Source organism: Syngnathus floridae, chromosome 13 (genome assembly GCF_059516105.1).
Source record: "Syngnathus floridae isolate MCC-2025c chromosome 13, RoL_Sflo_1.0, whole genome shotgun sequence".
Taxonomy (NCBI): domain Eukaryota; kingdom Metazoa; phylum Chordata; class Actinopteri; order Syngnathiformes; family Syngnathidae; genus Syngnathus; species Syngnathus floridae.
Genome location: NC_142425.1, coordinates 3433428 through 3461164, shown reverse-complemented (window position 1 = coordinate 3461164; position 27737 = coordinate 3433428). Strand labels below are relative to the sequence as shown.

The window sequence follows — 27737 nt, the reverse complement described above, 5'->3', positions numbered from 1 at the left end:
ATAAACCTACCCAGCTGCACGAGTGGAGCATGTGCACTTGTTTGCGCAACGACAACTTCTTCGCTTATCTCCCTGGACACACTTTTGAACTCTCTGAGCTCATCAGGCAAGTGTTGGGCTTGATCGCTTGGAATTATCACCACACACATGCTTTGGGAAATTGAGGTCCAATTTAACCACACGCACACTTTGGGAAATTGAGGTCCAATTTAACATCACAAAATGATCAACTTTAGAAAAAACATGTAGAACAGCAGGAAGAGACAAGGTTTTTCAACTTTGCTACCTGCTCCATTGTCTTTATTTTCCCCCAGTCAGTCTTTGAAAGTCGAGCTCAAGCTTTGTAAAACAATTGAAGAAAGTGCGGGCAGGCCAGATGAAACGTGGAAGGCTCCGAGAGGCGTCCCGCTTAGCGATAAAGGTACATGCTGGGACTCTGGTACAGGTACATGTAGGCATCGCAGAAGAGACGTTTGGCAACACCTTTCATGTCCCGAGGGATCTGATCGGCCAGCTCGGCCGGGGACATGTCCAGGTAGATGGCCACCTCGGGGCATGCTCGCACCTCAGGGATGTTGAAGCCGTCTGCGTCGCCTGTGAGAGCGCAGCACATGACCCGGTCAAAAGCCAGCAAAAGGGAGCGCTGCTAGCTGCCGCCGCGAGCCGCCGCAGCGACTCGCCATTTGCCTCCGCAGCTCACCTTCCCTGTCCGCCATGCTGTCAAAGAAGATCCAGTCGTGGCTGTGGGCTCCGTATTTGATGAAAGCAACGTAGTGGCTCGTCTCGATGCAGAGGACGGCAAAGAGCTCCAAGGTGTCCCGAGTCAGCGAGTGAGGCGCTCTTTGCGCGGCGTAACCCTCGGGGAGGTCCAGGACGGTCGTCTGATGGCTGCGCCGCCGAGGGTGAGAATGGACCTGGAATGCACGTCGTCGACTGAATTCCATTTGGAAGCGGCCTTTGCCTTAGGACCGTGCGGAAGGCGGCACACCTGAAGCGAGCATGTGGTGCAGAAGACTTTGAATCCCGTCTGGCTGAAGAGCGACTCGTCAAAGCAGAGGGCACACTCTTCCTGGGCCAGCTTGCCGCAGAGGATGCACTGCTGGGGACCTGAAAGACACACGGCGTTCAGCACCGCTCTGACTCTGCTCGCCGGTAACAAGCAGCACAACCCGGGCTTACACTCTGAGAGGAGGCCGCTGACATTCAACTCCAGGGATGGAATGATCTTGTCAAACATTTTGAATTTCTTGCCAAAGCGAGGCATCTGAAGAATAAGGCAGGACGGCATCTGAAATGAGAAGGAAAGAGAAAAGTGTTACATTTTTGGAGACAATGAAAAGGATGCAGAAAGCAGACAGGACACACCGACGACAAGGAGCCCGTATCACCTCGGCCAGTTTAAGTCCGGCGTTGTGGAAGGAATGTTCCAGCAACTGTTGCACAGTCGGAAGCAGCAGGCCTCGCTTCTGCTCCAGGAAGATCTGATAGCAGTAACTCTCTTGCACTTTGCCAGCAGCCGACCTGCGGACGTCACGGCACGCGTCAAGGTTCGGGCGCGTCTGGCGAAAAATTCCGCAGAGGCGCCGACGTACAGTTTGAGGAGAGGATCCAGGGCGAGGATGTGGTGCATGATGACGGTGAGGAACTCCTCCGGGTCTGAAAACCCACAGCGGAGTGAGCCCGGCACACAAATGGCGTCCACGATGCCAGGGAAACCAAACTCACCCTTCTCCTCTGTGGTGAAGGAGCGACAGTAGCCGTGTTTTTCCAGCTGCTGTCGCAGCTTCATGACGTGCATGGCTTGCACAAAGCCTTCGCTGGAAAAGCAGCCCGAGATCACTCGCCATGCCTTTCCAACTCACACGTGTGAAACACACCTTCGAAGGGGGTTGACGATGTCGTGGAGCAGCGTTCTCTGAATGGCCGCGTCTTGAGGCTCGATGGATTTGCACAACATGGAGTCCAGCACCGAGGAGCAAGAGAACAAACTGCCAAGGTGCAAAGAAGCAGACAAGCGTCGTCTTTGAGCCAAGGTCTTGGAAGCAGCAAAGAAAGAGCTCCGAGCAACAAACTCGTGGTCACCTAACGAGGGCCGCATCCATGTAGCAAGAGTTGCAGTGTCCCTGGATGCCCTTCATCCGGCCAATCAGAACTCGCGCAACTCGATCCGAGCTGACGGGAGCCACGGGATCCACTTTTTCAACACTCTGCTGTATTTCTCTGTCTGCAACAGTGAACATAATGCATGAGAGGTCAAACTTCGCTGGAAGGTCGGAGAGGACGCTGACCTGCGAGCGAGTGCTTCGGCGCCCCCTCGCTGAGAAAGCGCGCATCGGGACGGCAACAGCCGTACTTGACGAAGAGAGCCCTTCTGGGAGGACATTGGAAGAAAGAGACGTTTTTGAAGGTGCCGTCACTCACGCCAATGTCCTCCTCCTGCACAACAGGACAGAAAACTGGATCAAGCTCAAATGGAGGGTTGAAATAATGTTACGATCAAACAAAGCAATCCACAATATCACCACAGATTTATTTGCTGCCAATGAATGAGGAGTCTAACTAGATTTCTTGTTCATAGGCAGTTCCACTGTTTTTCAATCTCCACCCAAATGGTGAACATTACAAGTTCGAGTCCAGCCATCACGTCCTGTCGCCCGGGAAGGGTCCCAATCCAGCGGATGATTCCGTACAAACTGCCCGTGCCCAAGGACACCTCCACCAGTGAGTTCACACCCATGCCGCATTTTTCTTCTACTGCAACGTTGTCGAGGGCAATCAGGTCAGACCCTGTGAGGGGGGGACACACATTTGGGTAAAATGCCCACCAAATATAAAGTGTCATGTGAATCATGCATGCTCCAACCGGCAGGATATTCCCCAACAACAACAAACTGGAGCGGGACTTCAACTTCGCCCGTCTTCCCCGTGGCATCAATGTCCTGCAAACATAAAGAAAAGGCCAAATTTATGATGCTTTGTTTGCATTTGGCCCGCCGCTGCCACCTGCTGTTCAGATAAAGCTCCAAGCAAAAAGGCGAAGGAGACTGTGCATCAAACTTCCCCTTCAGATGTGAAGAATCGTAAAAATAAAACAAAATAGTCATATTAAACTTGTGTACAAGCGTAATATTGCTGCAATGTTGACTCACGGTGGAGATCAAGACAAAATGTTTGCCGTCCTTCTCCTGGACGTTGAGCACCATTCCATAACAGCAGTAATCTTCAATGAAGTAGGTGACTCTGTCGCCCGGGACCGGCATTTGTGTTTGGCGACCCGACGGGGGCTCGGAGTCGGCCACTGAGGAGGCGTCGGAATCACGTGGTCGGACTCTGCAGAAAGGAGCGAAGATGCCGCAGTCGCGCTCGCAAACAAAGAGGCTCTCGTTGTCGTGGCATCCGTCCGTGTTGCCTTTGCCCTTGTCTTCCCCCTTGACCGCAGACAACAAGAAAAGCATTTCTTGCAAACAGGCCCAAATGCAAGAAGTGGCATGTTTGGGACGGAGTCTTGTTTGGAAGCTTGTACCTGTAGCTCAACTCCAAAGAATGTTGCCTTCAAGGGCTCTTCTGCCGCCGCTTGGGACAGGCTTCCTATGAAGCGGATGATTCCCTTCAATTGCCCTCCTCCTTCTTCCACGACGACTTCAGTTCCCTCGCAAAGCGTCAGCGCTCGACGGAGAGCGTCTTTGTCTCGAAACCATTTGAGCCTTTCAGAGTTGTCGGTGACGGCCAGCAGAAGAGCAGCCTCGCACTCACTGACTTCTTCCAGACATCTGCGATCCATCTCGCAGTACAAAGGTGCCAGTGAGCCAAGCATGAATACTTGTAACTTTTGGGCAAAGTCGATACTTGCTCGGTACTCATAAATACTATGACAGATGCGACCAGCGTGACTGTGTCGGAGGTAGTCTGGCGGTTCGGTGACGATGAAGTACTGGATGCCTGTCGACATCATGATCCTGAGGAAGCAGGACATTGGATAGATTAAAAAAAACACCAACACAATCATAAGAGTAAGTTGCACAAATGATAATGTTCACTCTAACAGCACCTGAGCACCGTAAGTGCGACATTTGAGATGCCGGTCCAAAAGTACGACATTATATTTGGAAGAGTCGAGCACTCGTGAAAATTAACCGGAAGCCTGTCCTGTCAACAAACATTAAACAATGCTCCTCAACCAGCGTGTACATGTAGACATTGCAGGGGGCTACTTGGAAACATTCCCATATTTTAATTTGCAAGAGGTCGAAATGCGATGAGTGCTTTACAACTTGTTTTCCTGGGGAGACTTGTGTTTTGTTCCAAATAATTAACGTTTCAATGCCTCTTGAAAGGGGGACTTATTTAAAAAAGCTCCAATTTTATTGCGGCACATATTCTAGTTTTTCTCTACACGTGGTAATAACACAATCACACAACCGATCAATTAAAATTCGAGTGGTTAGTGTATTGATTAGGCTTAAAATGTATTTTAGATACTCGTATTATGAAGTAGAATGATGGGTGTCGTTGTGTACCTTCAAATATTTCACTTGACTGCATCTTCAGACTATTTTGCACTACTTTTCAGAATACATTGTCATGTATATACAAATATGACACTTGCATGTACGGATTGCGGGGACATCGCTATATCTCCCCACCCAACAAGCAAATTCAATCAGATAAAATGGGTTTCCAAAAAATAAAAACGAAACAATAAAATAACAATCGATTGAGGACAGAAAACACTCGTCGGTAAGCAAACATGTAAGTGTTACTAACAATACAAGCCGAAATGTAAGTGTTACCAACAATACCTTAGCTCGTCCAAATCAGATGATTTGTTTTGATTTTGTCCCCATTCGATCGTGAGACGCGCTTCCTCGTCGGTGTTAATTCAGAACGTCGTCGTGAGTAATGGTCATTCTTCTGCTAAAATATCAAATTTTCGTTGTCATTCTTCTGCTAAAATGGCAACTTTTGGTGCAACTTGTTAGATGCATCAACAAATTAGATTGTGAATTTTGTATTCACAACTACTTGGTGTGACAGCGACACGACTGCGACAGTTTTACTTTGAGAGACAAGGCCACATCTCATTTATTTGAATAACATCTCCTATATGCTCGCGTCGCTTGTTCGCTTGGTAGAACCTGCGAGCACCGTAGAGCTCGTGAAGGAGACGAGGCGGATAATAAAGGTCCAAGGGTAAAGATTTCTCAGAGAATTGAGACGAACGTTTTGACAACGTCAATTATGGAGACGGCGATTAAAGATGACGACACATCAGGACGTATAAGGTCCGCATCCCACTTTGAGCATTGTGCTCATCGGAATAAATGCTAATGAAATATGATCAACTCTGTTACTCGACGCAACTCTGCCAATACAGGGACGTGAAGAGTGTGAAGGGGCATACACTACATCACGCCCGCCACATCTTCATTTTGTGAAAGAGATCGGTAGATTAACCCAAAATTGTTCTCAAGTATGAGTACGTACTGTGACTTTTGAAAAATAAGATTCGCCACCCAGTGAAGTTAAGACTTTGACAGAATTGATGGGTTGACTCAAGCAAACGTTAGAAGTAGTGCTCCTTCAAAAATGAACTGTGTTAAAGTACTAAGTGAAAAAAGTATAGAATAATTGTCGAGTAACTTTTTTACTCAGAGCATTGATGTCAAATAGACAAAAATATAAAACGAATGTCCACTTTAAAGTATTGGCCAATAACATAATTTTGACTTAAAAAGTAACACGTGTATTCGTCAACGCTATTGAATACGAAAACAATTAATATCTTCTTCTTTTCCTTTCGGCTTTTCCCCTCAGTATAAACACTAAAAATAAACATTAATGTTCTTTTTTTAGCACTTGTTTTTTCCCTTTCATCTTCCGGAACAGAAGAGGGGGCTCACACAGCGACAATGTGGTTGGAAAGCACCGTAATCACAGGAAGAAGAAACAAGTGATATAAACATGGAGCAGCGTGAATCGTTGAAACGGCAAATTGATCTTCTACAAAGTACGTATGTTTGTGGTAATGTGTTTATTCCGTGACAGTCACTCTGGATCACAGCTTTGTTTCCCCGTCGAATTGTTTGCTGTTTTACGCACCCATACTCCAGTTTCGCTCAATCGCACTTTCCTCAGTGAAATTCATTAACGTTAGCTGGCTATTTATGAAGCTGTCAATGTTTTTCTGAGGTTTAATCTTAACGCATTACAACGAAAGGCTGATAAACTGTTCCATTTCGCTGCCGCTGGTTTGAACCGAGATGCAGCGAAGCTGTGATGAGCCAAGTGAACACATCGGACATTGGCACTCAATTAATGACAATGTTCTAGTCCACACAATCAGGGTTTCGATGTATTTTAAAGCTCGATACATTGGCACCCAAATAATGACAATGTTGTGGTCAACAGAATTTGAGTTTTTATGTATTTTAAAGCTCGATACAAAGAGGAATGGATAAATGGCACTTCCATTTATTTCAATGGGTACAGACGGTTTGAAATACAACCGTTTTGAGTGACAAGGGTGGTCATGGAACGAATCCAACTTGTATCTCATGGCATCACTGTATTAGAACACTCACAAGGGGAGGGGGGGGGAATACAAATTTGGCATAATTGAATAATAATTGTCAATTTTTGTCTATGTAGAGCCCTTTGAGACTGCTTGTGATTTAGGGCTATACAAATAAACTTGACTTGACATTTAATCTTAGCTACCTCACATGTGTTGGACTGGAAATGACGTAGATTAGTGGGAACTGCAAGAGAGAGGAAACAAAGCAAAATAGCAGCTAATAGTCTTCTTCGTGCTGTCAAGTGTTTTCATGTGGATTTGTTTTTGTTCTCCAAATTTTAGATCTCATTGATAAGCATAAGGGTGTCCATGGCAACACGCCAAGGCTTCCAGAGGCGGCAACAACATCCAGAGGCAGATGCCAAAGTTCATCTGTCACACATCCACATGGTTTATATGCTCGTTCCAGCCACGGTAGCTGGAGGGAGACTTACTCTCTCAAAAATAGGAGCCCCATGTCCACCGTCTCCACCTCCAGCCCAGAACACCATTCAGACATTCACGTTGAGGCTCACAGTGCCTCGCTACGCAGTGAAAAAAGTGATGCGTCCAAGCCTCCCACTGCATCATCAAAGATGGCGCCACACAAGAAAAAAGGACAAAAAGAAACTCTGAACGCAGGAATTGAAAATGTTTCCACAGAAAGAAGAGGGGGCTGTAAAACAACGGTAGCCGTACCTCCCTCAGTCCTGTTAGTACAAAGTACCCAACAGCAAGGGCTGGTCAAACAAAGTGTTGTACCGCCAGGCCCAAAAGCCAGGGCTGACCCAGCCTGGTTCCAGAATCAACCTATTCTCAACAGTCAAGCCGACGTCATTGAGACCCAACGGCCAGACTGCCAAGAACAAGTTGGCCAAGGCGAGAGCTCCTCACCTTCCAAGGTGCCACAACAAGGTTTCCGAGAGCAGCCTTTGCCTCGATCCAGGCAGGCCACAGGCGGGCAAACAAAATCCAAGTTCACTTGGGTTAAGAACCAGAGTTTCCAAAGCCAACCAAGTGGCTCCGTTTACTCGCAAGCAAACCAAGATGTGGACTCAACGAGCGGTGCGAAAGCTTCCCTTTTAGGCGCAAGCTCTCTCGCGTCCCCGCTCACCAAGCGAACCCCCGCCAAAAAGGCACGCAAGCAGAATCCGGTCGCCGCAGTTCCCAGGGCCTCCAAGTACAAATGGGTCTCCTCATCTACTGGGCTCCAAGCAAAGATTTTGAGAAAGTCAACGTCCCCCAAAACTCTGAGCGGTGATCAGAGAGCTCTGGAAAAGGGAGAAGCCATCAAGAAACTCAAATCAGGCTCTTTCACCACGACAAAATTGAAAAGAGGATGTGCGGCTTCTTCTACAAGTTTCTCGTCCAGTAGGTACCACTGGAAGGCGGCCGTTGCCAGGTCTCCAGTTGCAAGAGCGGAAGCCCTCCGCAGGTCTACTTTTGTTTGGCTGGCAGAGAAACATCACAGAGGAGCAAAAAAGGGCCCACTTTATTCTCACTTCGGCCAGGGCGTCACCATCCAGTCGTCTCCCAACTCATTCAAGCTTCGCAGCAGGATGAAGATCATTCGCAAGTCGGCTAATGGGTAAGTTGTGGCCATTAAAATTAATAAAGGAAGAAGTCTACAAAGCCCAGAGATATTAAGCACAATTCGTCCAAAAAAACAACAATGTATTTTAGCACGAGATATCTAGAGATAGAAATCTCCTAACTGAGGATGTGGCCATGTTCCCATTCCAACTCATTTGATCAGCAAGATTTTCAAATCAATTGACGTCTTCACTGATTTGACTTTGTGTTTTCCTCAGCTCCAGTCCAAGCGGAAGCGGCTCACCGAGGGGAGGCCTCTCATTGGCCGCTAAGCACTCTGCGAGGGGCCACGCGCCCTCACCTGCCAGGAGGACGTCCGGCAGGGAACTTGTCTCCTTTGGGAGACACAAGTTGAGACGACTCTCTCCGACTTCATCGAGAGCAAGTAAGACGATCGCTCGTCCACCCCCGTTTTCTCGGAACTGGAGTAGGCGGCTCTGAACGCCTTTGACTTTTCAATTGACCAATGGATGAAAATGGCTTCCGTCATTCTTTCGTTATGAAGACAAATGAGTTGAGTCAAAACGTGTCAGCAACGATCGTCAAGCAGCAGCGGCCAGTGCTCTGTCTTGAAGCTATTACAGCTTTGCTTGTGTCCAGTAGGAGGCAGCAGGTGCTGCATAATGTCAGCACTGCTAAGAAGAAGGAGAGAGTTGAATGATTGCCCACTTGAAGTGCAGATAGCAGATAATTTGCAGAGGGCTGTCAAGGCGCTTGGCGCCGCCGCTGCTGCTATCGTGTCTTGCCGCGACCAGATAAAAAGCAGCTCATGCATAATTATCATTTTGCAAATTGGATTGTTTTAACGAACTGGAGAATATAGGCTGGCCCTAATTGAAAGCAATCATTGTTTTTACAGTCCCATCCCCCATCCTTTTGCCCCCACCAGCCTGCGGTCAATCCGCACGTACCCTGCCCGCCCGCCCGCCTCACCATCGTTTTCCACACTTGGTGAATTCGCAAGACATTAAAAAAGCCATCACGATTAACATTAAGCTTGATTTGTCCCGCCGGCTGGCCGTCTTATCGCTGATTCCTTAATCCGACTTTATCCGTCCCGCGGTCCCTCCATGGTTCTCTTTCAGGCTCGCTTTCTGCCACACGCAGAACCTAATGAGTCTGCGGCGGGCGGGAGTGCACACATCTCTAATTAAAGACGGCACGTTCCCACTTGAAGATGGGCGAAAGGTGGCGGCGGCGTGAGCGAAGAGGAAGATGGAGTGCGGGAAGCTGCCGCTTGCTGTCTGTGTCTTTGATAAGCGCGGCTAATAAAGAGCAAATTGAATTACTAATGACGACGAGCAGAGCACCCGCAGATGTGCCCATTACAAGCGACCTTATGAGCGCTCACTTGCGAGCGACGGCAGCTTTGCTTCTCGGCTGCCTTTTGCTTTTCCACTCAACTTGTTGTGCTTTCGTTTGTTTTCAAAAGTATACTGCACATACGCTGACGTCAGCACTTCAAGTTGTAGCAAGTCAAGGTGGGCTTGTTGCTGCCCTTAAATTACACGAACTGAGACGACCTACGAAAGCTGCGTACAAAAACAGCTGATCCCTGAGAGGGATTTTAGGGGCCATTGGATGACCTTTGACACTCCTTCCAGCTGCTTCCCCTTTATCCTTAGTTTAGCGCTTCTCCGTTCACTATTTCCACGTAATATCACACCAAAGACCTTTTTGAGGTCGTTTTAGTTCCTGACGGATTTTCTGGAAAATGAAACATGAATGAGGAAGGTGTGCCCGTTGATGGCTTTGGGATCGCAGCGACCACCTTGCCTGGACGATGAAGGCATGGAACGTGGTCCTCTCAAATTCGATGCCGCCTCCGTCGTGCCAACAAGACCTAAGAAGACTTTGAAGGACCTTGAAGGATCCAGTCCGTTCATGTTGCGCGCATGTCTAGGCTCAAAGCAGATGCCCCGCTCTCCTGCTCGTGGTCTGCGTTCTCCTCAGCCGCTGCCGGGCCCAAAGGGACCAATTAGAGCCGGGCAGCTGCACTTGGAACCAAGCGAGGCTCAGTGGCAACGGCGCATCAAAGAAGGGCGGGCGGGCAGGCATGCGGGCAAGCCATCAGGCCTGGGCTCATGAAGAAAACGGCCTCACGGGTGGAAGACTCCAAAACGTGGAGCAAACATTTCCACTAGACTTTAGTGTAGAAGGGGAAACGTGTTGAAGAAAGAAGGTGACAGTGTGCCTGAGCTTGTTGCTTTGAATTTCCTCTTTGGTCTTGAGGAGAAACTCTCCGGGCCCCCTCTCCAATCCAAATTAGCGTCACCAGCAAGAGACTCTGGCTCTCCTTCCTACATCTTGCTGTCATCCCACTTTCTCGCCATTAACCTTTGGCATTTCCGCCCTCACTTTCACTTCAACAAATGCGGTGCCGTATAAAAAGCGCTCGGCAGCGTGTCGTTGAGCCCGGCCTCCCCCACTCGGGCCCACAGGCAACTGGTGCAACTAGCGCAAAAGTCTCATGTTCAATCTTCAAATCACACTTTGTGCCCCACTTTGCAACATTTTTTTTTGTGGGGGCGGGGGGGGTCTCCATACCACAACTGCCATTTCTGGCATTCTGTGTGGAGGGAAGCGTCTGACCAGCTGACCAGGCTTCATCACTCACTGCCCGAAAAGAATTAGCACCACGATGAATGCAAGACTGCGGTGGCATTCGCAACCAGAACCCGACTCCTGCTGGAATTTGAAACCGTGCAGCTACATCTGTGCTTCGCACTTTTTCTTTTTTTATGGAGGATACAAACATTTCACAACAACACCTGTTTGTCTCATTAGGTTTCACAAATTTAAAAAATCTAATTATCATGTTCCAACCCTATACATACGTATTTACTGTACGTACAGAATATGTACCAAATACACGTGTGTGTGATTTTACATCCTATCTGGCACACTTTTTTTTGAATTGCCATCTTTTTTGTTTGTGTGTTTGTATTTTTATTCATTCTTTTATTTATTTCCTCCTCCCCTTTCTGCCACTGCTGCAGTGGAGTCTCGAGGAGTCTCAGCAAGTTTTGTTGAGGGGGAAAAAATCAATCCCTGCCATCTTGTTTGCCTTCAGAGCTTCACCTTGAATTGCCTCTTTCACACTCGGCAAAGGTTGTTTCGCATGTGCCTTCCTACGTGGTCACGGGGCCCCTTAAGTGGACAAAGCCCCAGGCTGTCGCTCTCTGACGGCATTGGCTGATTGACAGGCATGTTCATCCGGTTGACCCAACGACAGTGAGTGACAAACGCGTCCTGGGAGCAAATCGCAATCTGACGTGGTCGCGATCTGTACTTTTATCCGCCCTCGCGTATGACATAAGGGTCAAGGTCGGCGCCGAAGAAACTGTCTTCCTTTGGTTGTCTTTTCAGTGTTGATGATTTGAGTCCGTCCGTGTTCAATCGCCACTTTGTGTGGAGCAACCTGTAAAAGCGAGCTGCGTACGCAAGTGTTGTTTTGCTTTGGAAGCATGTACGTTGATACAGTTTCACTGTTGCGAGAGGCCGGGCCCCCTGAGCGCAAGCTTAACGAGCATGCAGCCCGGGCCCGAAACGAGTTTGACACCCCTGCCACGGGTCAAGCGGTATAGCTTACAGATAATGGCTCCGCAGCGACGATAGACGAAGCCACAGCCCCCTGCCCACCATCCTCTTTGCCATGACATCATTGCCCTGCATGCTTGCAGCAACTGATAGCATGTACGGGGGGGGGGGGGGGGGGGGCAGCCATTAGCCTTTGCTGTGTCGGCATATCATCATTAACATTGCTGTTTGAAAATGTCACGGGCTTGCAGGAGACGGACTGAGGGAGCGCAATTATGCAAATGTTGAAGTGGCTGCAATGCAATGCAATGCGGCTTGAGGCGCACAAGCCAAGTTTGCATTGGAAGTTTGCGTGTCAAACATGGGCGGATCATGTCAGTAGCGTTGCAGGCTTAGACCAAGTTATTAAATTGTGCCAGCACCCTGTTCAATCATGGCATGGCTGTCTTGTATAAGCGCACCAAACCAGTGGGAGTCAGAAGATGAACCCCAGGGAACGACACGATGGCACGGCAGCAGGGACAGGCGCCGCCAATAAGAAGATTTAGTATCCATTAGGGAAGGAGCAACCTGACACTGATGGAGCCTGAAATTTGCAGGCAGGTATGGCAGGCTGGGCTGGGCTGGGCTGGGCTGGGCTGGGGGGGGATTTGAAACATCATGGAGGATTCAAAGACTAATGGCTCGCTCTCACAGTTAAGTCCGGAAAGCCAGGCTTACTCGTCGGCCACATCGGCGTGCTTAGGTCAGCTTGTCTTGCGAAGCCTCTGTAGTTCCTCCGCTGGGTTCGTGTTTGCGACACGTCTTCTTTGATGTCAAGCACAATTTAAGCTCTCAGTAAGGGTGCACAATTAGGCGGGGAAACATTTTCGTTCTAATCGCCAGCGCGAATGTTAGCCGTCAACGCAAAATGTTAGCCTCGTGCAAAATTAGCATGATGCTGAATGAGTGATCGTCCTGTAACTAACCGATATTGACACACAAATGCTGAAGCAACACATAGCAACAGACAGTTCATATCAATAATCAAAGGAATTTATTGTGTTAAAAATCCCAGCTGGCAAATGTAAGGTGCGCCCGGAGGAGTGCGAAGAATTGCTGGATGGTGTGGAAGTGAACATAGTCGTATCGTTTTATTGTTTGCAACTTTGAGCCTGATGAACACGCTTTGATATAAGAGGTTAATTAGAATTGCAACCATCCTTTCAAATGGGAATGAAATGAGCTCCTCACAGGACACATAAAGCCTGTATTACCCCCACAATCCCCCCACCCCCGCTTGTCTTTCTAGTCAATTGGCTGCCAAAGTTGATACAAGTGGAAGAGAGTGTAGCGCAAATCTCACAAGCATCCGTTGAATTGTTTTTAGTGATAGCAAACGGCTTGATTGTTGCCGCAATGTTTATTACACCCCTAAAATATGACCAGTTATTTCCCTCCCACAGGAAAAGCATTTGAATGTAGTTATTACTGGGCTAGCCAAACATGTGTAAGACGCGTTGCATAGGTGAAAAATGAAGCTTTTTGTCCCGTTGATGGTTCTGAACGGACTTGTCCCCGTTGCGCCTCTGTTGCCCTGTCTTCAGAGCATGAGCTGGTTGCTTGTCCAGAGGGGATCCCATTTAACGTGTATAACGTGTGTCCACGTTGTACATTGCAGCCTGTCCTTTTTTTTTTTTTTTTTTTTTTTTTTTTTTTAAAAGCCCTCTCCACACTCCTCGTCTTCTGCAGGTGCGGCCTTTTCCTCCCACCGCTCTCCTGCCTGGCAGAGGATTTGCAGAGCACAGTACAAGATTCTGGGCCACCCGGGCTCCAATGTGGCTTACCAGCCGAGCCTCTCCTGGAGAGCCAAGAAAATCCAGTCCGCCAGGTAATCCATGCACACGTCAGCAAGTCCTGCCATGGTTTAGCTTGGCTTCGTGTATGTTTCAGTCAAATGCAGCATGTGCTCATAAATTGATTTTGCTCGTTTTGACAGCGTAGATAACTCAGAGAACCAAGCATTGCGACTCCTCTCGTCAGTTGCTCCTCGCCCAAGGAGAGAGACGCGCAGCGGCAGACTTTTGTCATTCTGATGATGTATTTTGCCTCAGAGCGTTCCTGTCCCTTTCTCTTCTCTGTGTGTGTTTGCCGACGGACGAGTGGCCGCTTCATTTGTATGACCCAAAAATGTGGCTCCAGCATTCGTTTAGCCGCAGCACTAAATATTGATTGATGGAAGCATTTTCAATTGCGGCCCCTTGACCTCCTGTGAAATACAGCTCTGAGGAGAGAAGCGTGGCGTGAGATAGCCAAGGAAAGCACCGAGGTCCAGCGGGTGCTCGTATCTCTCCCCTAACTCGCTCGCTTGCTGCTTTTTAATGCGTATCTTGGAGACCTTTTTCCGTTTTTGTTAAAGTTAAAGTCCCAATGATTGTCACACACACAACTGGGTGCGGTGAAATTTGTCTCTGCATTTAACCCATCCCCGAAGGGAGCAGTGGGCAGCAGCGGTGCCGCACCCGGGAATCATTTGGTGATCTAACCCCCCAATTCCAACCCTTAATGCTGTGTGCCAAGCAGGGAGGCAATGGGTCCCATTTTTATAGTCTTTGGTATAACCCAGCCGGGGTTTGAACCCACAACCTTCCAGTCTCAGGGCGGACACTCTACTACTAGGCCACTGAGCTGTTTTGCCTCCTGAACAGAACACGAATAAAGCACAATCGCATTCAAATGATCAAGCTCTTGTGTTTTTGCGGTCAATCCAAAATCCTCAACAAGAGGAACTTGAGCGTTGGCCTTTCCGATGCGCGTGTACCATTATTAGCATGCGACCAAGTGAGAAATATGTTGACAATGTTGCCATTTTATATGGCTAGACACCAGTCCCACAATTTTGCTGCTTACACCGTCGTCATTTCTCCTGCTCCTCCTTTCATGTTAATTTGAACTCTTGCTCTTTTTCAGCTCTAAACGCGAGCTTTGCCAAAATCATTGTTTTCCAGTCATGATTTATTTTTGCCCATTTTCGGCGTGTGTTTACTCGAAAACGTACGCGGTCGCGCTCGTGCTGCAGGAAGAGACCGATTGTCGAGATTTTGGAGGCGCACGTGCGTGCCCGCTGTCCAGCCGCTCATCTCCTTTAGTGCTCGACGATCGATCGCAAGAGCCGGACCGTAAAGCCAAAAAGGTTTCCCTCGTCTTGGCCGTCCTTCATCTGCTCATTGCTTAGCACGTTCCTCATTCTCACACTATCGGCTCATACAGCTGCTGTGCTTCTGTTCACGTGGAATCGTTTCCCAGAGGAGGATTTTGTACAACTGTCTCAAACTGTAAGCAAAATCCTCTCCGAAACGTTTCTATTGCATACCATTGTGGGGAGATGTACTTATTTGGAGATTATATTTGCAAACCATGGCGCTTGATTCATTTGTAAGCAGTTTATTCTTCTGACCTTCTAGATCTTCCCCTAAAACAAGTTAGCTGTCGGACGGCTGAGGATTTGCGCAGTGTGGAAACCCAGAGGGTCTCTGATAACAGATATCCCTGTTGAAGGTCAAGGACAGGCCAAAGTGACCCGGGCGAAATTGCCTCTGGGATGAGCTTTCGCCATGTGATGCACGAGTCAAGTCCGTTTCATTTGCGCTGCGCCAAAAGCAACAAAATTGTCCGTCCCCAGAACCGAGACTGTCACAAGAAATGCAAACAGAATGACAAAAGTGGATCCCGGCAGCGAGGGCAAAAGCCACGTTGCCCTTGTTCATCGTGCCAGTGAAACCAAGCAGCAGCAACAAAAAAAGCGGCAGCACAATCTTGCCGGGCCCGAACTTGATGTGAGGACACTGTGTTAAGGTCAACGGCCATCCGTGTTAACGGATCATGTCATCTCCCCATTAACCCGCCCATTTGGTAGCTCCCCCGGGCTGTCCGTTTAAGCGTCCCCACTTCAGCATTATCCTCAATTACGTCTCCTAACATCAGCGGCCGTGCCGTAGATTTATGCTTCGCTGTCTGGCTAAGTCTTTGCACCGGCCACTCAATCCCTTCGTCCTCAGGTGCGGCATCGTGGTGGCTTCCTATCCACCCTCTAAACACATGCTGCGTGCGTGTTCAGCGCAACTCTCGTCGGTCTGTAATGGGAGGCGTGAACTCTCGCTCCAAAGCCATTTCCAGCCCATCTGAAATACGGCAGCAAATTACCTCCAGCAGCACTCTGCGCGGCGGCGGCCCACCCCAAATAGAAGTGACAGGACAGTGCAATTTATCGCCATAACCCCTGCACCGCTCCTCCTCCCCCACCCTGCTGTGCAGCCTTCGACTTGCTGCCGGCTCCCGCGTACTCGAGAAGGTGCAGTGGGACTCAATGGGCAATGAATGGGCTGTGTTTGGAGGCCTGTTGCGCAGTGTGTATGTTTGTGCATGTGTGTGCGTGTGCGCTGGGTGGTCTCTGTGCTTCGGAGTGTACGGGCCACCTCAGCGCTCTGCCCCCTGCCTTGCCTATTATCTCATTGATTTGCTCCTTTCCTGGTTTCAATTCTTTCCATTTCCACACAGCCATCCGGCTTTCGATTAGAGGAGCAATTCAACAGAGTGCCGTAACACACCAAAGCGTCTCAGAGGCACAGCGCTGTGTTGGAGAGCAAGCTCGACAAGACAGGAGGGGATTGTGGCCCCAAACTGCCACTTGCAAAAGTGGCTGAGAAAGGGATGAGGACACAAGTCCAGCATTCTTCTTGTTTTCACTCATCCAAAATCAAATGAAATAATTTAGTAAGCATGTGAGAGGTCAAAGTGACTGCAGCCAACATTCAAATGTCCACGAGTTAGTGAAGATGGAAAACGATTTTAATCATCCGTTTCAGCGTCAATGCTTCTTTGCAGTCACAACTTCCATTTTTTGGGTTAACAGCATTGTGCTTCTTCTTCTTTAACAATTTATTTTTTATTTTTTTGCCCTACAGGAGTTTCCTCCAAAGTCGTCAGAGATCATCTCTCACCCGATACCCGCCAGCCGCTCACCACTGGATGCGATCGGGCATGTGTTGGATTCGCGGTCATCTTTACCAAGTCTCTGCCAATAAGTTGTCCCGAACGGGCTGTCACAACGTATCCGGCGACCCGACGGGTAGTTTCCATCAGTGTGTTTTTGCCTGCTGACGACTCACTTTGCTTCACTAAGTGAGGCTTTGCTTCTTTTGCTGCTAACCAAAGGTTGACTTAATTGGGCTCTGAATTGGAGTCCACTTGGAGGTGTTTGGGAGATCAATTCTGGCTCTTTAATGTGTTTTGTCTTCAGTATTTTTTTTCCTCCAGCACTTGAATTCTTCGGTAAACTGAACCAATTGTTGAGATTGTTACTGTTATTCTCAGTCAAGCACTTTCCCCCTCCAAATTTAGAAAGAAGCTTTTCCCAAGTGTCTTCTGTCAATTCTGCTCCCGCTCACCCGTACAGTCCTCGTCATCTTGCCAGGTAGGCACATCTGACATTTGAATGCCACCGAAGTATGTCATCCACTGGATCAGCAGAGGAATTTTATCTTGTACAACAAAATGTTGGATTCATTTTGTTTTTGCCTCCCAGCCGCGCGGTCCAGCGCAGTCTGGCCATCATCAGACAAGCTCGTCAAAAGAAGCAGAGGGAGTTCTGCATGTACTACAACCGCTTTGGCAAGTGCAACAGGGGTGGCAGCTGCCCCTTCATCCATGACCCGGACAAAGTTGCCGTTTGCACCAGGTGACAAATTTAAACTTTGCCATGTGAGAAGGACGCTCACCCTTCAAGCCAAGCCGAATAGTCGACCCGTGAGCTTTGGGTCAGCAAACAAAAACAGCTGTTGACTCCGGAACGAGGTGTGCCGCTGACATCGGACTAGATATATCAAATAAATGTAATATAAACAATTTTATCGAACCATCCGTGTCACTCAAAATCATTAAATCCATCGGAATCTTCGTCTTTTGTCACTTAAAAAAAAACAACAAAAACACACCTGTTGACGCCGGATCTACGTGCGCCGCTGACGTCAGACTATATATATCAAATAAATGTAATATAAACAACAATTTTAACGAACCATCCGTGTCACTCCAAATCATTAAATCCATCGGAATATTCATCCTCTGTCAAAAATAAAGCAACAAAAAAATCAGCTGTTAACTCCGGACCTACGTGTGCTGCTGACGTCAGCCTCGTCGTCAGCCTCGTCGTCAGTTGCGGCTCCAATTATTCCACAGATCTTCGTATATAACTATATTGTAGCGTTACCAAAGTACCAGGCAAGACGTGGGTTTGGTAACCGCCTCTTTATTTCACTAAAACAAGAGCTCAACATATGTGTGTGCTCCAAGCAAGTGCTCTGGATCCCCTCCCCCCTTCACGGCCTCACTCAAGTAAAAATTTGTGAATAATTTCACATATAAGTCGTTCCTGAGTATAAGTCACCCCCCCACCCAAACTATGAAAAAACCCCGCAACTTATAGTCTGAAAAATACGGTATATATACGGTGCACATAAAAAATCCGATTCTTGATTGTGTATGACGTTTCCCTCGCACGGATTTTATATATTTGAATTATATAGATGTAAAATTTGTATATATAATTTGTACAAATATGTGCTCATAAAAAATCCGCTTCTTGATTGTGTTTGATGTTTCCCTCGTACAGATTTCTCCGTGGGACGTGTAAACAGGCAGATGGAGCGTGTCCGTTTTCTCATAAGGTCGCCAAGGAGAAGGTAAAATACATCAGATGCGCCGCCGGCCCTTGCAAACACACGTGAGCCACAACCCCACCCGCCAGCACGCTCTCGCGAATACAGATGCCACGCCCCCCTGCACCATCCGCTGTGCCTAAAAGTACGATGAGACGGTTGAGGTGTGGCGTAGTTGACGGGCGACCCCACCCACACAGTGCAGTCGGCCAACCCCCAGCGAGCGCCTCACGCTGAGCGATATATTTAGCCAAGCGCGCACACGTGGCGTCACGACGCACGCTCACTTGAGCTTCCCGCCGTCGGCCGCAACGAAGCTCATTCAGCTGCTCGGCCTAGCCAATCTGCAGCTTCTGTGCCGGGCGGGCCAAAAAGCCTCCACCTGTTGACAAACTCGTGTAGCAGCTTGTCAGGGCGATCCGCACCCCTCATTCTTTTCCCATCAGCCTTCCTCTCTGATTTCATGCTTGCATTTTGAAACTGAATTATGAATTGGAAAAAAACAGTTGGTTTTTGGCCTCCATCTGCAGATGCCAGTTTGCTCGTACTTCCTGAAGGGAATCTGCAACAACAGTGAGTGTCCTTACAGTCACGTCTACGTTTCCCACAAGGCAAAAGTTTGTGAAGACTTTGTCAAAGGCTACTGCCCGCAAGGAGAAAAGGTAAAGACCAAACATCACCGCCACACATCAAGACCAAGAGCACCTTGTCTCCTATCTACCCCAAAAAGCCATAGTTTTGCTAACTGGGGTCAGATGACGCTGCTTCTTGAAAGCTTCTGAACGCTCACCACATTTTGCTCCAGTTAAGAAAGCTTCCAAACACACGCACGCACGCACGCACGCGCACGCACGCGCACACACACACACACACACACACACACACACACACGCACACACATACACACACACACACACACACACACACACACACACACACACACACAAGCACATGTATTTGAAAGCGACTGAAACTTGAACACACACGAGTGGTCTTGTGGTTTGTCTTTTCTTTTCTCGCTGATGTGCTTAGCTGTGTGCTCTTCACCGTGCGTGTGTGTATGTGTGCGTCCGTGATGGATAGCAGGCAGTAATTATAGAAGTGAAAACTGCTGAGGACGGCACACCGGGCCAGCCCGCCGTACAGTACGGCATCTCCTCGCAGCCACCCCTCCCCCTTGCCGACATCACTCCTCATTGGGGTTTGTCCCGTGCGTGCGTGCGTGCGTGCATGCATGCGTGCATGCGTGCGTGCGTGCATGCGTGCATGCACGCACGCTGCATCTTTCCGTAATGGAGGTAGCTCTCCGTGATGCTTTTGTTGCTCCGTATAGCCCCGTTTGCTTAAGACGTGCTTTTGAAGCTTCGTTTTCTTCTGAGGATGCCTGCTAGCCATATTGTGCTGGGCCTTGGATGCTCCTTGATGCTTTCATTCTGTAGAGTTGTCATCTGCTATCGTTGTCTTAATGCCTTCTTGTCTTAATGCAAATGCACGTCGTCGTAGTATTTCGACTGTCCTCCATTTTCTTCGCACCCTTTGACGTGCTTATTTTGCGACTATCCGTGCACTCTTTAAATCTGCTGACTTTTTTTTTTTTTTGCCAAGCTGAAAGCTCTCTAGTAGACCCCAGAGACATCAGCCGTCTTCCTTAAATCAAAGGGCAAATTGTTAACTTGGTGTGGGATGAAGATGTTCTGTCCATTGCAGCAACATTTTGCCGCCATTTTCAAGGACGCTGTATCTCATCAGAACCAAACGGCGCGCTTGCTGCTGTTTGCCTATAGCATCCAAACGGCTTTGTCTGGGGACAGAGAGCAAATAACACTGCCCTGACACTTTACTGCGTTGCACGCTCAAGCTGGTCAACGACATGGTACCACACCTTCATTGGACATGTGCACCAAATGTCAAAGCATGACTGGCGGCAGATTTGATTTGTCGGAACACGTCATGCCAAAGCCCGGGGTCTCGCAGCTGAGTGAAAGGAGCGAGACTCCTCTGTGTTCCTGGAAAATCAATATGGGGATCCCCCCACCCCCCCAACTCTGCCAACACTCTCCCTCCACCGAATATAATTAGCTCCTCTGACAGGTGGGAGGGATCATATCTCGCGCAGAACCAAGCTTCCAATTTACACCCGTATTACTCTGTCGCACACGCTCGCTTGCTTGCAGACCAGCCTCTGCAACATCGTTTGCCATACGTGATGATGTCACATGCGCTACTCCTCCTCGTGAAACCGATCGTGATAAATGGCATCAAGAAGTCAAGAGACGCCCCCGCCGTCATGTTTCTCTTCTTCACTGTCGACTGTCCTCTGCTGACGTCTCACAAGCAAAGTCCTGAAAGCAAACCAAGAAATGGTGACGTCTCGCTTGATACGCACTTCATTGCTTATTGCCATTATTTTAAAGATAAAGGAAAAATAACAACAGCAAACAAGCACAAACAGGCAAATGTACACCTTTTGTGTGATTGAGTAAATGCCGCTTCTTTGCCATCTTTGCCTAACGTAATGAAATGGGTTGCCGGGATGACCGACAACAATCGTGTGTTTGCGTCCCTGCAGTGCAAAAAGAAGCACACGCTGGTGTGTCCGGACTTCTCCAAGATGGGTTCCTGCCCTCGCGGGGCTCGCTGTAGGTTGCGGCACCACCAGCGCGCCAAACTGAGAGTGAGCGAGCTGAGCACGTCGACCGCGCCAAGCGACGGGCCCTCCACCAGGTTAGTCATGAACGCGCGCAGCTCTTGGTTGCTGGAGTTGCCATGCAAAGCGTTTTCTTGCTTCCAGGCCTCGCCTGTCGGGGCTGCTTGCGCAAGGCTCTTGGGACTCCACGAGCACTCTGGCGCTGCCTTCCTTCATCTCCCTGTCCAGCTCTCCAAAGGAGCCCGATGCGCCAGCAGAAGCGGAACCTGCCAAGAGCGCAGCAGTACAAGGTAACCAAGCCGCTCAAGGCGAGGATTTTGCTTTGTTTTCATTAGCGGGGATGTGATTGATTTGCCTTACGACAAGCACACTCATCAACTCGCAAGCCTCATTCGTCGTCGTTGTCGCGCTCGCTTTGATACCTGTCAGTTCCAATCGGTCATTGCCCAGAGTTGGCACACTTTTACTCATTTCAGTTCTGCAAATACTATTTTAATTGTCATGTTCACTTTTTACTTGTGTCCGTCTTTTCTTTCCTTTTACAGAGAAAAAACTGCAGATAAAACCTCGCTTGTAGGAAGACAAAAGACGGGCCGCGCCGACGATATTGTTATTGTATGACGTTTTGCAACACGCAATGTGGGCCCTCAGGTTTTGCACAGTTTGGCGATTATTCAGTGTTAAAAGGTGTCATTGTCATGTCCGCTCTTTGTGCAAACGTGCTGTATGTTCTTGAAGGCGGCTGGCTGTAATTTTTCTTGCGTTTCATGACCACACTCGGATGTCGCTCTTTCTTTATTTGCGACTGCTTGAAATGTTCACAGTTGCTCACAATACGTTTCACACCATTTTTTGCTGCCTTATGTTATGCTTTTATTGTATTCATTTTATTTTTGTGTGCTGTATTTTCAGATATATTAAAGTGATAGTCCTTTATACTACTGTGCATTTGTCATATGAATGCATGTGCCTTGCTCACTCAAACAACTGAATTAGCTAAAAATAATGAAAGTGGCTTGGACAATCACACATTAAGCTCTACAGTGCCCTCAATAATTCTTGGCATCCCTGGTTAAGATGTACGAAAGGCCTTGAAATGAGTTCACAGTCACTATTGTTGTAGAAGATTAAGATTTGAGAGATGCAGAATCAAGCTCTTCCTATGGCCATTCAGTGCCCAGACCTCAACCCCTCGAAAACCTGAAGAGAAGAGGGTAGGTTCTAATGTGAAGAAAGCGGGAATGGCCTGCCGGGTGCGAAATATTGTTGTAGTACTGGCGTTCGCCGCGGGAGGGCAGACACCAGCACCACCAAGCCGCGGCCGGACTGGTGAAGAAGAGGCGTGGCCACTGCAACGCTAAGCTCCAAAGTACATATACAGCAGGGTTTTATCTCCCCACGGAGTTGACACTGTTTAAAGTGCATAAGGATAGTAAATTTGAGTCCTCGAAGAGCATGAATGTGTTCAAGGCCTAATGTGTTTCAAACGCATATGGTGGCTTAAAGGGCTAGAGACACCGGTATATGTATAAATCGGTTTTAGTTAGCTTATGGGCTTATAAATATAAATTGACGCTCGAAACAACGAAAATGAAGCTGTTGCTCTGAAAAATATAATTTAAATTTGCCGCACAGACGAGTTTGACTGCACCGAGCCGCCAGCCGGAAGTGACGTCTCATGACGTCTCAAGTTGTACGCGTTTAGCTTCAGTGAATGTAAACAATAAGAGAAGAGGGGCCAGCGCGGAGACGTCGGGCCAGGTTTGCGGCCAACCCAGCTTGCCTAGCCGTGCCTTCCATTATCCTGGCGTACGTTCGTTCGCGGGACGACAAGATGGGTTGAGTTCGCCTGATAGGATCCACGAACCGGACAGTGCGTGCCTGCTGTGTGCTCGTGTTCACAGTGGCCTGGTTGACTGTCATCTTTCCGGACTCTGCTGTGCATCGGGAGCGACTAGCATGCTATCACTCTTATTGTTCATCTTCTTGTTTTAATTTTCCTGTGTTGTTTACTTGTATGTGCGTTGTGAACTCTGTCTTGTCACCCTGGGATAGTGAGAAACGTAATTTTGATCTCTTTGTGTGTCTTGACATGCGGAGGAATTGACAATAAAAGAGACTTTGACTTTGAAAAGTATGTCTAAGCGTGACGGGAGGGGCACAATTCAGAAAACGTGCTCAGCTCGTCGAAAAAATGCGATTTAAGAAATAAAATAAAAAAATGCGCCTAAACCAAACGCTGCAGATGTTCATTTCTCCATGCGCAGTGGTCAACCCGGCACTCAACTCTTTTTACTATGCCAACCTAACCACAGTGACGGGAGAGGCACAATTCAGAAAACGTGCTCAGCTCGTCGAGAAAATGCGATTTAAGCAATAAAATTAAAAATGCTTATAAAACCTAAACCAAACTTAGCAGGTGGTCATGTCTTCATGTGCCGAGATCAACTCGGCACTCTAAAGCCCCCAAGAGCACTCTTTACTATGCCAACCTAACCAGAGTGACGAGAGGGGCACAATTCAGAAAATGTGCTCAGCTCAGCCCAAGTGAACTGCTAGATTCATCATATTCTGCGTCAAAAGAGGTTTCTGAATCGGATAAAATGATGCTAATATTGCCGCTAGAAACGGAGCTGTCGCTATCATCTGCCATGTTGTTTGGGTTTGTTGACATCCAGATGTACAACTTGTGACGTCACAGTAATGGCGCCGCCAGTTTGGCTTCGTGCGGGACCCGATCGATAAACTGGCATTTCATTTCAGCTTTATTCTTAGTAATCGGTGTTCATTTTTAATTTCCAATGCGGCAAATGTGTTCACTTTATACATACTATCAAATTCCGTTCTAATTGAAAAAAAAAAAGGGATGTCCCTAGCCCTTTAATTGGACGAGCGGCCATTGTGAAGGACGGTCGCTTTCCTCAGCACATGTGACGAGTAGTAGGAGTGGCCAACTTCCTGCCCTGGTGCAGGTGAGTGATATGTTGCGAGTGATTTGTTACTTTCGGTTTTGAACTGACACACTGGATAAATGTATAAGAAATATTTATTTGCCTTTAGTTTGAAAAACATGCACAAAATGGGTTCTTGCACAAAATGTTGCTTTGCTGTGCAGCTGTTGAGTGGGATTTTTTTTATGCAAAAAAGTAGAAAAATCAAAAGGTGGTTATTTGTGTGGCTGAGGTTTGGGGCTTTTCTATGTGCATTTGAAAATAAATAAATTTAAAAAAAAAAATATATATATATATATACACATATAACATACTCTGTATACATTGGCGCAAATAAGCACAGATTAATTTTAATATATCGTCCTTATCCAAATGGCCTTTTTGTCATATATTTGCTTGAGAGTGTGCAGCCCTCCACGGCCCCCGCAGTAGCACTGATGAAAAATTGTCCAGCATTTCGGTTGGTCATCTTGGGTTTTGAGATTGCACAAAGAGGGGTGGTCCATGTTCCTTTGTTCTCCAGTCACCCACCCTGACCCATGCGTTCATGCTTGTGTTTTGGCTTTGTGTGCAAGCTCTTGGCAAAAATGTCATCCAGTTGGATTTTTCTATTTTCCTTTGCATAACCTTTGAGTTGGCGGCCATACACAAGAGCTCTGCAATTTGTCCTCTTTAATGTGTACGTCTCTACCCTGTTGAGTCATTTGATGTTCACAGCCCCTCATGTTCGCCCGTTGCAGACTGTTGTCAGCATATTTGGCCGTGATGTTTCTCCAATGGTCTATCACATTTGTGTGTGGTTGGCAGCCAAAGTCATTTTTCATCCACTCTGGCATCTTCATGTTCAGCTCCTTTTTTCTTCTTCTGATGGACTGACAAGAGCCACTGATGACTGAGTGGCCACCATGCTTCGCCCATAATTCTTCTCTGCACACTCCTCTCCCTCCTCCTGCTTTTGGCCTCTCTCGCTCTTCTGCTCAACCGACATGAGCGCCGCAGACTGATGCTGCTGCCTCTTGTCTAAAAGCCGCATAAGGAGCTGCTGAGCTTGGCAAACTGTAATTAAGATCAATACTGGATTTCAATTTTTTTGTAAAACAAAGAGAAATATCATCACTTCATGCTGACTCGGAGAGACAATATTGGAAAGGTCAAGTGTGAGGCTTTGTCTCGTGTGCGCGCGCGTGCCTGCGTGTGTGCATGATATGCCGTGGGTATTTCTCCCCAGCCGTTGGGTGACTGATCGATCAGTACCGGAGACCGCCTGAAAAGCCAGCACAGAAACAGACTGACACGTTCCGTTCTGCGTGTCATTGGTCGTTAAGTGGTTGTAAAGTCAAAGTCTGCTTTATTGTCAATTTCTTCACATGCCAAGACATACAAAGAGACCGAAATTACGTTTCCCACTATCCCAAGATGACAAGACATAGTACACAATATACATACAAGTAAACAACACAAAAAGTAAAAACAAGAAGGCACAAACAATGAATAAATAAGAGCGATGAATAAATAATAAATAAACAAATAACATAATAAATAAGAGGAGCAAAAATGGAGCAAGTGTGCAGACAGTCAGAATATAGCGCAAAAGTACAGGACGTTGCGCAGGAGGGGGGAGAGAGTTCAAGATCCTAACAGCCTGGAGTATGAAGCTGTTGGTGAGTCTGGTGGTGCGGGAGCGCAGGCTCCTGTACCTCTTCCCAGAGACGGGCCTTCCTCACAAGTCCAGATTCTGGTGCCGTGCCTTGTTTTGCTTTGAGACCAAACACATTGGCCTGACACACGCTTGAGCAATTGTGAGGTTGCCGTCACACTTCAAAGTGCTCTTCTGCCAATTGAAGCTGATTGCTCCGCTGCAGCGATGGGCGGCTTTTTCTGGTGCGTACGTAGCCAGTTCCACTGAGCTCGCCATGCAGCTTGTGGCCTGCTCAAAGCGTGTCTATCCCTTACCTTGCTGATGTCCATTTAAAGCCAGAGAAATGCACTCACAGCAAAGCCCCAATGTGAATGAGCACAATGAAAGGCCTGACCCACCCCCCCGAAAAAAAGAGAAGTCTCAAGCCATGGTTGCAGTCCCTCGCCTTCCCCTGGCAACAATGGAGGGACCACAGCAGAGCTGCTTAAGTGCGCCTTTTCAATGCAGACTGCTTAGCTGGCCCATTGCAGGCGATTTAAAAAAAAAAAATCGACTAATCACGGAGTCGAAATACCTTGATATGACTTTCTTTCATTTCATGCTCAGCAGCAGATTTTGCAAGAGCAAAGGCAGCTCGGATCGGAAGTTAAGCTCGGCAGCTGCGCAAGGTTTTCCTTTTCGTATATCACGCAAAGTTCAACTTTGCAACACCTGCTTTGAGGGCCAATGGCGACTTGATACCGCATGCCCGAGCCGATGCGACTCACAATGGCTGACTTCAAATGAAGTCATCTTTCACCTCTTTGCCCCTGTAATTGTTTGGATTCATTTCCAGTGACTCGTTTTTCCTTTTGATTGACAATTGCAAATCGTTTGTTTGAAGAGAAGTCAATTTTTAGCCGATTTTGGCGCCCTCTAGAGTCCAGGGCGCCCCTCGCCTTTGTCTGTCGAGGCGCCCCTCGTCTTTGTCTAGCCGCCCTGCTCGCTTGCTTGCAGGTGCCGGCTGATGGGACGGCCTGGGGGGCGGACAAAAGAGGTCAGGTGCAACCGCGGCCTGGTTGAAGTCCTATTCCCTTGGTGCTCATCACCGGTATCGACCCCTGCCCCCGGCCCGCCCCCCAGCCCGGCGCGTCCAGGCTGGGGGGCGCACGCGGCGGGGCTTAACGATACGTCGATGCTTGCAGATGCAATTTGTGCTTAATTGCGAATGAAAACCCTGCCGACCACCGCCGGGACCATCCAATCATACTTAAGCTGCGTGCAGCCACCGCGCGGCCTCCTCACCGACTCGCGGAAATGCGAATTGATTTTTGGCAGAGGGGGGTGCGGCCCGGAATCGATCGCTGATTGATAGATTGGCTGCAGCGATCCTCGGGGGAAACCCAATGAGCCTCACCAGATACAATAAAGCTCGCCGCGATAAAGCTAATCAACGGCGGCGTCCCAAATCATCATCTCCACCTACGATTAACGTTTCACATTTTAATTCCGCTTGATTTTTTTCCCCTCGCTGTTCAACATTTGCCAGTTTATAGGCTACGCGGCCTGTTAAATGAATTGCGGTTGACACCGAGCCATTAGCGGCCCGACACACCCTCCAAAATGTCCATTAAAGGAATTAAAAACACCTTTCTCTTGCAGATTCAACAAAAAAATCACTCTGGCAATTTCTTACTAGGCCCTTGGAGAGCGATTCTTTATGCAATCCGACTGTCTGAAGATCTCCATTACGATGTGATGTTCTCACGATGTTTGGCTATACGCAGCAACCATACACGACTCTTGATTCAAATCAGAACCGTGAGTGTATGGCGCTGTTTTGCTGATGAAAAATGGGTAATTGAGCTTTCAGATGATTATCACATTTTGTCGAATTAAATCATATTTGTTATGCTTCTTCCGTGTTAGTGTTTATGGCTTGCGTTTAGAACTTTGGGCCTGCCGCGCATGCAGTTGCACCTGCTCGCTTATAGTTGGGGGGGGCACCTGTTCGGCCCCTCTCTCGGCTCTGTTCGGTTGCGCTCGCCTCGGTCGGTTTGACTGCTTCACTATAGGCCAGTGCAAGTGAACGATGCGCGCTCCCCTCCCATTGGCCCGTCACATGCACCTCTCGCGCGTG

General features: G+C 48.2%; 2 protein-coding genes across 6 annotated transcripts; one reads left to right on the top strand and one right to left on the bottom strand.

The window, feature by feature from the left end:
- Positions 1-187: 187 nt before the first annotated feature.
- cyldl (cylindromatosis (turban tumor syndrome), like) lies at positions 188-5223 on the bottom strand. Its single transcript, XM_088393909.1, has 15 exons — positions 4800-5223; positions 3524-3956; positions 3150-3428; positions 2864-2939; positions 2624-2787; positions 2289-2436; positions 2083-2224; positions 1878-1988; positions 1726-1817; positions 1593-1656; positions 1389-1521; positions 1180-1288; positions 989-1107; positions 701-914; positions 188-594 (listed from the first exon to the last, which is right to left on the bottom strand). Exons 2-15 carry the CDS (start codon positions 3950-3952, stop codon positions 410-412), a joined length of 2265 nt encoding a protein of 754 aa, XP_088250035.1. The 5' UTR covers positions 3953-3956; positions 4800-5223; the 3' UTR covers positions 188-409.
- Positions 5224-5288: 65 nt separating this feature from the next.
- On the top strand, positions 5289-21966 carry zc3h3 (zinc finger CCCH-type containing 3). Of its 5 annotated transcripts, none has more exons than XM_088393908.1 (13): positions 5289-5444; positions 5887-6007; positions 6857-8141; positions 8365-8531; positions 13418-13556; positions 16630-16793; positions 17066-17138; positions 17250-17402; positions 18336-18405; positions 18912-19043; positions 20951-21105; positions 21173-21318; positions 21574-21966. In XM_088393908.1, exons 2-13 carry the CDS (start codon positions 5962-5964, stop codon positions 21603-21605), a joined length of 2562 nt encoding a protein of 853 aa, XP_088250034.1. In that variant the 5' UTR covers positions 5289-5444; positions 5887-5961; the 3' UTR covers positions 21606-21966. The 5 variants fall into 5 exon arrangements, with proteins under 5 accessions (XP_088250034.1, XP_088250032.1, XP_088250033.1 ...); XM_088393906.1 differs by having other exon boundaries at positions 5291-5470; positions 5854-6007; XM_088393907.1 differs by having other exon boundaries at positions 5291-5476.
- Positions 21967-27737: the final 5771 nt, after the last annotated feature.